The 12,696-nt window shown below is 33.1% G+C and overlaps 1 protein-coding gene across 3 annotated transcripts in view; it reads right to left on the bottom strand.

Moving 5' to 3' along the window:
- Nucleotides 1-12,101: 12,101 nt before the first annotated feature.
- LOC110453476 (electroneutral sodium bicarbonate exchanger 1-like) overlaps nt 12,102-12,696 on the bottom strand; it is a 46,679-nt gene continuing 46,084 nt past the window's right edge. For all 3 annotated transcript variants that reach the window (XM_021502428.1, XM_021502429.1, XM_021502430.1), the window contains exon 23: nt 12,102-12,539. In XM_021502428.1, coding sequence (XP_021358103.1) covers nt 12,422-12,539 — 118 coding nt within the window. In that variant the 3' untranslated portion in view covers nt 12,102-12,421. The remainder of the gene's footprint in view (nt 12,540-12,696) is intronic.

Genomic DNA, 12,696 nt, shown 5'->3' with positions numbered 1-12,696 from the left:
TGACGTCATATATCTGAAATTTTTCAGCACATCATATTAAAGAAACAATGTTTTGACGCGAGATATCCGTCAATTTAGTGTATTTTAGTTTTTACAACATTGTCAAAACTACCCAAGACAATTTGATATATCCGGTAGTGTTGTTTATCCGTACACTTGTAGCGTAATGCATTGTGTTATAGGTATCTACAAAAACTAATTGAACAATATAAGTGAGTATTTTCGGTGACAAACAGAAATTCTTTGAAAAGTGAGTTTTCAGCAAAGTAAGGCGTGTATGAGAGGTAAGAAATATGCCTCCTCATATCTGTTTCAAGAATGGATCGTGCGATAAAGTTATCAAACAGCGAGTTATGAAATATCATATCCGTCAAGGATGTCCTTGAGGAAAGGTTGTAGGTTTACCGAGTACAACTGATTGTCATCGGTAAGGTTTTCACATATGATATTACATAATTTCAACTCAATACAGCAAATGCTAAGCACTTTTACGAATTATATGAACACTCATCTTTTTGATACATTTTTAAATAGGTACTTTCTTACTTTGATTTTCTTGTGACTTGTTTACTCCAAAAGAAAATGGAGTCTTCATTTGAACTACCACTCTGCGAGTTTAGCCTTTAGCCTGCAGCTGGATTTGTTTGTTGTGGTCGACACAATATGATAGTTTAAATTAATCATAATGAATGGCCAAAATGCTACTTGTTAACGTCCGCAATGATTTGTCATTTTCTTCTTTTTACTATTTTACTACGTAATTTGAAAAATACTTTTAACATAATATTTATTTTCTTTAACATTTAATACCATTGGCAGTAAGGTGGAGTAACCTTTTCATTTTAAGTCTGTCTGAAGCGACCTACTTGTTATTTTTAAGGATGCATTCATCTGAGGTTTCAATCACGTTCAAATCTCGTTTTGATCTCGTATCGGGTGGTTTTTTTTTGTTATATTTCAGAAAATATGATCAATTTTAATAACAACCACGCCTCTGAAAAATGTGAAAAAATATTGATGTCTGTTGTTAGTAAAAAAATGTTCACATGAATTTAATAAAAATTACCAATTCGAAGCTATTTTGAAAATGTGTATATCTGTGTGGTTTTTGCTCTTCACAAAAAGTCAAAATTTCTCTTTTTTGGACTCTAGATTGATCACTTGAATCGTCATTGTGTCGCCATTTTTAGTTGTAGCAAGTGCATGTGTGCTGTACAACTTTATAGTGTTCAATATAATGAAAATAATATGCGACAATGTGGAAAATTATATTATTTTTTTATTTTTCATTTTTTTTTTTACATATTTAGTGGAACTGTAGCAATATAGATTTTTGACCCCGAAATGGTGAAAAATAATGCAAATGATTATGGGACAAAAAATGAAGCACCAGGACCCCCCACTTGTATGGCTGTTTTAGAAAGATAATCTGCTTTGTTTTGATCCGCAAAATATTAAAATAAAATGTTTAATAGCAGCACTTTTTATATCAAGTGTTAAATATGCAAACAGCGATGAAAAATGAGTATTTTGTCATTGAAAAAGGGGTAGGTACAACTTAAATTGCTGTACTGAGTTTAAAGAATAATTTTAAAAAAATACTTCCTAATTTAACATTAAATACTATTTTTGTCAATTCTGCAAACATTCATACATATCTGATTACACGCTTGAAAGATATTGTATGAATTTGTCCTGCGAAAGGTCAAAACAGCAAAATTCCCTTAAAATCACATATTGTGTCAAATTGGTATCTTCATATTTCTTTTATTTAAAACAAAAAAATGCAGCAAAGCTGCTGGACACCAATTTTTTTTTTATATAAAAATGAGTAACTGACAGTCCAACAACCTCGCGGAACGGATCCTGCATGCTTGAATTAATTTAATTATATTTATTTAATAAATTGTTCATGACATTAATTTTGAATTTCGCACTATTGTCACTCAATATTTGTCACACAGCACGCAAATGTACATTTTTAAATGTACGTTTAAATATCAACGATTATGTAATGACGTCATCTTCTGTGAAAGAGAAGGAGCGGATGTTACAATTATTTTATTGACAATGTACGTTTTCTAGGTTAAAGCGTCAATCGTAGACGCCCCTCCTTGAATAATAGTTATTACTTCTCAACACCGTGTGTGCGTTGGTCGGTTGTTTCTACCAACGCACACACGGTGTATTGTCTAAACGTAAGTTGTTATTCCACATTGATGTACAACAAATATTTACAAGCTGCAAGTCAGGTGTATTGTTTATTATGCTAAATCTCCTATACGCTGTACATCTCATCCTATCTAGTGTTATCAACAACTCAAGTTTCCTTCTTTTACTACATCTCCTCCTTCTATCTTGTAATGACGTTCATCCTAACCCAGGCCCTACATATCATAGTAACGATATCTTTATATTTCATTTGAACATTCGCAGTCTAAGAAATAAGTGATCGTATTTAGAACATTTAGTGACTGATTATGATATTGTTTGTGTTACCGAGACTCACCTTGATATATCTATAGCAGACGACTATATACTCCTAGGTGGCTATGAATTGTACCGCAAAGACCGTGGGTCTCCGGGTGGGGGGATAGCTGTTCACACGTCCAGTCTCTTGTGTCCCCGTCGTAGAGCTGACTTTGAATTAAGGGTGGGTGAATTGGTTTGGACAGAGATCCAGTTTCCAAATAAGAAATACCTCCTGTGTACACTCTATAGACCTCTAATAGCACATTCTCGTTCTGGAACATTTTCCTTTCTCTCTCGAAACTGCCTTACATGAAACTCCGTATGTTGTGATAGTTGGAGATATAAATGTTAATCTTTTAGTTGTAGAAAACACTCATGTAATTTACGATATTATAAATTCATTTCACTTGTCAAACGTTATAAACAAACCGACTCGCATTGGACGCACGTGTTCTACCCTGCTTGACTCTATTCTACTCTCCAACACATGTGTTTTTACTTTCGCTGACGTAATAGACATAGACAAGGACTTTCCAGACCACCAAGCGACGACCGTGGAATTGACTGTTGGGACAAATATTAAAAGGACATATAAAAGGAAATAAACTTTTTATAGTGACGCAAATGACGAATTATTTAAACACAAATTAGATGAGACAGATTGGACAGATTTATTTTCGCGAGTGCACTGCCTGGATGATAAGTGTGAAATAGTTACAACGGTTTTTTTGAACCTAGCTACCAACAAATTAAGTGACGATTCGACCTAATGACAAACCACGGTTTAATTCTAATTTAGGACGGGAAATCAGGACGCATCTCGACAATCGATGATACTATCATTGACGTACCGTCCGACAGTAGAACTGCAGACAGACTTTATCTGACATAACGTTCCACATGAATGACATTATAGACATTTTAAAGTATTAATAAAGCTGTGGGTAGCGACACCATTAGCTACAATATGTTGAAAAATACAGCAAGTTCAGTAGCTCTCCCTCTATCCCTTATAAGTGGAAACAAGCTTTAATGATGTCTTTATTTAATAACGATAGTGTTTATTTTGTTGACAATCATAGGCACCTTGGAGTAATTTTGGATGAAAATTGTAAGTGGAGTACCCATATTGAAAATATTTGTATAAAGGTATCGAAACAGTTAAGCGTTTTACGTAAATTGAAATGTATTTCGAGTAGAAGAACTTGAAGTAAAATTTATAGATCGTACAATTTTTCTCTATTAGAATACTGTTGTGAGGTATGGAATTGGTGCACTCTCGGTGACGCAGACAAATTAGAAAAACTTCACCTTGAGGCGGTAAGGATTATCACCGGGTTACCATCTTACTCAAGTAGAGAATCATTGTATTTTGAAACTGGTCTAGAAACGTTTTCTGAGCGTAGAACTCGGCGGAAATTACAACTGTTTTACAAAATCCATAAGAATCTCACACCTAACTATCTTACCTCTTTACTTCCCCTTTCAGTTTCAGAAAACACACACTATAACCTCCGTATTGCTGAAAATTATTTTATACCTAATTCACGACTTCAATTAACAAATGTGTCTTTTTTCCCATCCACAATCCGACTCTGGAACCAGTAAGACCTTAATATAAGACACAGCGTTTCATATACAGCTTTTAAAGAAACTCTTCGCAGGCTAAATACATTAGAAGTCCCTATATATTATCTCCATGGTGATCGAAAAAGTAGTATGTTACACACCAGATTGAGAAATAACTGTAGTACCTTAAACAATCACTTATTTAATGCTAATTTAATAGATGTTCAGCACTGTCAATGTGGACATCATATCGAAGATACAGATCACTTCTGTTTTACTTGTAATAATTATGTGGATCAGAGAATTAAACTCTACCGCGAATTAAATGAGTTCATTCCACCTAACATGCAGCTACTACTATAAAGTTAAGAAAATTAGCCAAAAAAAAAAAGTTTGCGACGCTATTTATTTGGACATCATTTTCATAAAATGTTTGGAATAAAAATTTTACAAACAAGGGGAGATAACTCGTTTAGGAGATAAACATATATGTTTTAGTACACAATAACTAAGTGTGGTTATTATCACATTGTCTTAATGCTAACTAAACTCTTGTCTTGATTCAGTTTTGTTAAGATTTGAAATGATAAACTCCCCACAGAGCGAATAATGTTTGTCAAACTTTAAATAGACAAAATGTAACCATAGTTGACGGAAATCATTAGATTAGAATCTAATATCCTCCTTATTATTTCAGGATCATCTATTTCTCTTGATCCTGACATCAACCATGACAGATCATCGCTACTCCGCACATTTATTTGACGTAACACATCTATTTGGTAAATTAATCAACACAACCTTGCCTTTGATTTGACAACCGCTTACTAAACAATGTAAGTGATACTGATATAATCTTCCACTATCTTGAGGGTATGACAGAAAAATCTCCAATCACATTTGATAGTCCAGACTGAGACTCAGTTGATGATTAGATAAACATATAATTCCCAAGGGTTGAGGATTTCTCTGCTTCACTCTCAAAGTCCGGGGAAGTATATTTTTCATCCATCCTATTATTTCAATCACAGCGCAATCGACAGTAGTCATAATTGTAAACAAAAGCATGTTTGGAGTATAGATGTTCGCTATTCCGCTTTTTATTAAGTCACAATATGCACGAGGTTCTTCCACCAAGGGGGTTGACAAGCCGATCGCTGTTGGCTAAAATGGGAGACAAATCTATGAAGGTTTGGAGAAAAAAAGACGAAATACTCCCTGTTCTAAATACTCAAACGGTTGTGTGTCATATAGAGGTGATCACCAACATTTAATTATTCTTTTGTATATGAAAAAATCCAGTTCAGCTTGTTCAATATAATGCGTGTATAGGTGAAGATCGTTGCATATTCATAAACGTTTTTCATTCTGGAATCAAGTATTAAAATATGAATAGTTTTATGATATATATATGTGCGAGTTACCTCTCTTCTTATTTCCTTTGTGTGTACCATATATCGGCATTGAGAATGCGTAGTTAGTCATGTTTGTTACACAGTTTCTCCGTTCAAAACTTCGTTTTTTTTGTGATGTATACGTTTAACGACGTAGATATAAACTGTCAACTATTTCGGATGATGTATTGTAAAAAGCACAACAATACATTTTGGTTGTCAGCATTGTTTTTGGGTGTGGTGGCAATTTAGTTTAGCAGACTGTAGGGATTCCCTAATAAATATCTGTGCCAATCTTCTGGCCGACTAGTTTACGTTTCCATAAGAAGCTGAATTAATTGATGAGTTTATCAGTACTTGCAAACCAAATCCTAGCCCTTCAATTTCGCATTCGAATGTATCGACGATGTACTGAAATACAGGAAACAATTGAACACGTCGATTATGTGAATATCTTCCTTGTGTTGCAATCAACATACACTACATCTTCATTTGCAGCAGCTGTGTTCCTCAAACCTTTACTTACAAAATTGCCAACGAAGACGACTTATTATTGTGCCGTACGTTAAGAGAGTCGATTTCGATTTATCGATTATTGTCCCTTTCCCCTGCTTCCCCAACCTACGATATCTGCCAGTCGCAGTTGATAAGGTTTTGCAAAAAAACCTGTTCACGATTTCCGTGAAAGATGCTATCTCCTGATCGTTCCACAAAAAAGATTCACCAACGATAAAGTTAAATGGAGAATATTAACAACGTTTATCGTCATCATCACGATCGTATTGACAAATATGTTATTTCTTTATGTGACGCAAAGGTTGATGTGTTTTTTAATTACGTTTGTTAGTGTTTCGACTGCGTGTTTTTGTTGTCATAAACTCAGGTCTTGCTATGAGGACGTTTGTTTACATGGTTTAGACATAGAAGCAGAAGATTTTTACTCTGCATTTTGTCAAAGGACTCTATGTAACATTTTTTCCTTTGTTCAGGTTTACCCTGGTTTTACAAAGTTTGAATTTTATGTACTGTTCTGGGTTTTTTTTGTATCTCCATATTCTCTGTTGTTATTTCGGTATTCTGTTTTTATTACAAATAGTAATTGAAAACTTTTTTTGCGAGGTTTTGAAAAAGTTTGTTTGCTTTGGCACTCTTTGCTGGACAAAGGAAACAGATGTTTTTGATCATTTTTTTTTTCTGTTGCAACGGTCTCCAGTTCGAATTTCATTTTAATTAATACCTTGGTATTCTACTATTGTTTATGTTTGTATGTTTACCCATGCAACGAGAATACAGATTTTTAAATTGAATCAACAAACTCTTGGTAATCATTAGCACAGCCCGGTCACATAGTGTTTTGCACTGAGATAACTGTTAAGGTTAATTTAAACGTAATCCTGTCTAAAGTTAATTTCTGGTGACACATTTAGCGTGTTGCAAAGGAGCATACATTTGGTAATGGACGCGTGAAGTCGTGAGAAATCGCAATGACGGAATGATTATTTTGTTTTTGCAAATAGTCGGTATGTTTGCCAGATGACTTATCTAAGAGATATCGTTCCATATTGTTTATTTCTGTAAAACTGTAAATTATGATTTTACCCTGTGTTAAATTCACCTACGGAGATAAAGCCCAAAAGAATCTTGCTAGTGTAAGTCAAACAAACATACAAAAATACTTCTGCCCTTGAAGCACTCATAGGTGATATTAGGAGCCAAATGCTTTAAAATCCAAATTGGTATAAACTACTGTCGAAACACACAGAGAGGTGTGTAAAACCGCTTAATTTTGAAAAATAGGAGAAGTGCTATTGCTTTAAAACTTAAAAATAATGTGTCAGGTGTGTTTATTTAGTAAAGACCACACAAGAACAGTTGATTAAGTTATCGTCTTTATTGTTGAACAAACATTTCCGTTTACATTTCTACTGGTTGGGATATGTATTGAAATACTCATTAACCAGCTTCATTTTCGTTGATTCTCATCCTCACAAATTTATAGTCACCAACCAAATCAGCCATTTTATGCAGTCCTGACCTCATCAAATTATTACTCCCCCACTTTGTCAGTAACTGCACGTAACCATGACCTCATCACATTAATAATATCCTCCTACAAAATCAGTAACTCCAGGTGAATATGTCACCGTCATATTAATTAAGGCACAAATTAAAGGTCACTGCTGTTTCGTTTAATAAAACTTTATATCAATTAATTCAAATCTTATGATATTTTTCGTCCTATTGTACAAATGATTCAAAATACCATCCACAATAAGAGAGATATACAAATGATATTGCGTGTATCAAAATTTGCTTTTGTAGATATTTTCTAAAACAAATTGAATTGAATGAAAGTTAAAGTGGCAACATAGTTAATTACTGTAGTGGAAACAATGTTAGAATTACAATTTGCAAAATAAAAAAGAACATTCCTATATCAATTAATATTGAAAATAAAATAAAATATGTTTCTAGTAAAATGTGATTTACAGAATAAATGCCAGACTTAAAATTCTTAAACCAGACGTCGTCAATATCAAAGACTGACAATTAAAGTTCCTATCACATTTGTGAACATTCCAATAACTGTCGCTATCTGATGAACGTGTTGAATTTAGTATATTGCGTATTCGTTACATTTCCGGAAACTTATGTTATACAATAAATAAATTTTATATAAAAACAATACCACATATTACAATAGATTATCTTTAATAGTGAAATTTAATGAACGCGTTAAAATATTTAAGATTATTATAACATGATGAACTGTTAAAGGAATCGTGTTTCTCGACCTAAAAGTTATAGAAACATGATCGCGTGTTGCATACATTTTATTGGCGGGCATGCATTATATTGTGGTTTTATGTCCATGGACAACTAAAATGAACACATGCAGAAATGATCATGTCGGTATTATTACGTGCATGGAATACCTCTTCTATACTACATGTATATAGATAGCATTTTATACGTAAACAAAGCGTTATTACTTTAAGCTATATAAGATAAAAACAAAAACAAAATGCATTTGATTAATCTTTATCTAAAAGTGTGTATTTCCATAAGATCGTTACTAAAATAATTCAAACATTTTTCGTCAGATTGTTAAGAATAGTGTTGTATTGCAGCATGAATTTTGTTAAAATTGTTTTCACATTTCGAGAGGTGTATAGAAAGTATGTGTAAAAGACCGATTGTGTTATTTATGTAAACCTATATATTTGAGAAATGTTATACAGAATATAATATAATAGTGAATTTAGTAATATTTAATTTAAATACTGACCTTTCACATTTATGACATTCCTAATGAAAACAAGTATGGTAAGTGGATACATTTCTGCATTTCCTGTGATTGTACTCAAATCTTGATTCGAAAAATTCAAATTTATATACAATTTATGTACACATGAAAAGACTTACTTTATCGTTTGATTTATGAAATACACATAACAAAAGGAGAAGAACATAGCCTAATTTCTTTTTTGTTTATTACTCTGGAAATATGTCCTGTGTTTTATCAGATGAACGTATGGACTGAACTGAAAATAACATCTTTATCGAAACAGGCCAACTTCAATCAAATAGTTTTGGCACTTTTGAATTCAAATCGATTTTCACGATATCAGATTTTACGAAGAAGCCTACACATCAATCATATCTATAATACATTCAAATTTATACGTATACGTATATGCCAATATGTCATCCATACATATCGTAAATAATAACATAACTGATCAGAATTAATTGGCAAGACGAAATGGCCAGACATCCCACTACAAGTCTTTCACTATATATATATATATATATATACTTATCGGAACGAAACATTTTAAACATAAACTAAAAATCTTCAAACCAGGAAAAAAAATCTGGCAAAAAACATACCCAAGATCGGTAAACCTTTCCTTTCCAAACAGATTTGGTCAGGAACATTTTCATTCACATCGCTGGGTACTTCCAAATGTTTTTGTTCTATACGAATATATTACGCAAAAACTAACCATTTGAAAGTGCATGTACTTAACTCCGATCAGGCGGGTTATATGATAACACAGATTCGATTCCAAGTATGGTTGTAAGTATTGGTGTCCCAATTATCAGTCCTTATACTTGCATTCTTCTCTCTCATACTATCCGTACCAACATTTTATCTGTCGCACACTATCCGTACCAACAGTTTATCTGTCGCACACTATCCGTACCAACAGTTTATCTGTCGCACGCCATCCGTACCAACATTTTATCGGTCGCACACTATCCGTACCAACAGTTTATATGTCGCACACTATCCGTACCAACATTTTATATGTCGCACACTATCCGTACCAACATTTTATCTGTCGCACACTATCCGTGCCAACAGTTTATATGTCGCACACTATCCGTACCAACAGTTTATCTGTCGCACACTATCCGTACCAACATTTTATCTGTCGCACACTATCCGTACCAACAGTTTATCTGTCGCACACTATCCGTACCAACATTTTATCTGTCGCACACTATCCGTACCAACAGTTTATCTGTCGCACACTATCCGTACCAACATTTTATCTGTCGCACACTATCCGTACCAACAGTTTATCTGTCGCACACTATCCGTACCAACATTTTATCTGTCGCACACTATCCGTACCAACAGTTTATCTGTCGCACACTATCCGTACCAACATTTTATCTGTCGCACACTATCCGTACCAACAGTTTATCTGTCGCACACTATCCGTACCAACATTTTATCTGTCGCACACTATCCGTACCAACAGTTTATATGTCGCACACTATCCGTACCAACAGTTTATCTGTCGCACACTATCCGTACCAACATTTTATCTGTCGCACACTATCCGTACCAACAGTTTATCTGTCGCACACTATCCGTTCCAACAGTTTATCTGTCGCACACTATCCGTACCAACATTTGATATGTCGCACACTATCCGTACCAACATTTTATCTGTCACACTATCCGTATCAACAGTTTATATGTCGCACACTATCCGTACCAACATTTTATATGTCGCACACTATCCGTACCAACATTTTATCTGTCGCACACTATCCGTACCAACATTTTATATGTCGCACATTATCCGTACCAACATTTTATATGTCGCACACTATCATAATCATACAAAAGCATATACGTTTTGCCGAGTTGATGAATATGACAAATTGAAAGATAAATCAGCACTGTATAGTTCGATCAAAAGTTTTATTGCTATCATCTAATTTTTGATATATACAAACCAGTGATTATTACTTAAAACACTATCTATGTAAAAATTGCATTCTATTTAACATCTATTCTATTGAACAGGGTATCTGCTTTTTGTGGCATTTTGAACAACAGTGATTCATAAAGCACAATATCTATATTCACAATATGCTACACATAAAGCTGCAACACTTTTTTGCTTTATATTTAATTGTATTTGCCATTATCAAATAAGTTTTACATATTGAAATAAGCACTAGATCAAATACATCAGTTATCACATTTCCAATCATAAATACATTGTATACAAATATTATATCACAAATTCTGTTTCCGAGAAAGACAAGTTCTTCCTAGAGTAAAAGGATGGCCAAATAAAGACAGCATTTTGCAAGTATATATTTCTATCTGTCAACTCATTCATGGCTTACGATAATAAAATTATTTCATTCACATGTCTATTAAAGTATTTGAGTAACGACATAGATATCTGTCGTTTAAACACAATTTGTATGTTAACATTGTTTGAAACATAATAGGGTGAAATCGTAACACTTTTAGCTAGGCTTAGATTTGTTTTCTTTTGCATAATATCGAACTATTATACTATTCTATATCCAAACAGAAAACAACTGGTTTATCTATTAGAAGTTTCTACCTTTTTGCATCAAAATATAAAACGACTTAGCTTTGAATAGCACCTTACAAAAATCAATACTTCATAGAAACAGTAAAAGTGTAAAATTACATCTCACAATACAATAAACATGTTTATTGTACTATAACAAGATGTATCGTTATGAACACTTGATTAGCAATATCAATACTAATTTCGTTGAGGAAATGTATAATATGCAATATAAATGTATCATAAGAAGAACGACAGCGGTAGGAGAGTAGGCTATACAAACGATCATTTATCACAACTTATAATAGGAAACATGAGATAAATAACAGATTCTAAAATTACTTATTGATAAATATCTATGAACACAAACCATACAATGTTTCATGGGCTATCCTTTTAAATCTGGTAAGATATTTCAAATCATATTTCGGAAAAATCTGATTTAATGTAAAAAGAACAAAAACAAAACAAAACAAAAACTGCGATATGAAAAAAAAAAGAATTAAACACTTGATAGATATAATATATTTTATTTTGTAGCATAAATTAACTTGGTCAAACATATTTTATATTATTTTTATTTCAATTAAAAATATATATTGCTTAAATTTCTACTTAAAAAGCACTTCGTTTATTTTTGTTACTAGTAAATGTCAAGTGAATGACCTCCAATGCACGTGACAGGTAAAACCACGCCCATTTTATCTAAAATGATACTTAGGTTACACAATGACTAGTTCAAAGACGTCGATATCAATTATAAAATATCCAAAAGTTTGTGATATGTCGTATGCACGAGAGGCCACTTTCCGGTTGGACTCTCATATCGGTCTCTACGCAGCATTGTCGTAAATTACTATCACAAACACATTTGTCGACGGCTAAGAATTTTGAAAAAAAAATGAAATGTTACCTCCTGTAAAAACATTTATGAAGAAAGATAGGTTATTACAAAATGAATTAAGATAATAAAATTATAATGATGCTATTTTAGGAGAAAAAAAGATATTTTAAAGTTTAACTTTAGCTATATCAGAGCGTCAGAAACGACAACACGTGGTAGAGATCGATCTCAAACATACATTGCTCACATTCTATGGAGGCAAGGTGATGGAATTGACAACGGACAATTTATTCTGGAACTTCTTTAAGTTTGTCTTCTTCTTCATCGCCGAAGTAAAATGCTGCTTTCTCTTCCTTTTCACTTAATTCTTTGTTTTTTCTGTCTTTCCGCTTTTTGTTCACACGCCTAAAAATGAGTAAGCAGTTTCAATCTGATGCATATAACAACAGCAAAATCTTTATTGTTTTTCGATCGTGTCTTATGGACAACATCTCAGACATAGTGGGGCGAGTCGTTCATTTTATAAGTGATAAATAAAACGAATCTGAGATTTCTAGTTTTT

The sequence above is a fragment of the Mizuhopecten yessoensis genome, unplaced genomic scaffold (genome assembly GCF_002113885.1).
Source record: "Mizuhopecten yessoensis strain PY_sf001 unplaced genomic scaffold, ASM211388v2 scaffold7333, whole genome shotgun sequence".
Classification (NCBI taxonomy): domain Eukaryota; kingdom Metazoa; phylum Mollusca; class Bivalvia; order Pectinida; family Pectinidae; genus Mizuhopecten; species Mizuhopecten yessoensis.
This window is presented reverse-complemented; position numbering and strand designations above follow the sequence as displayed.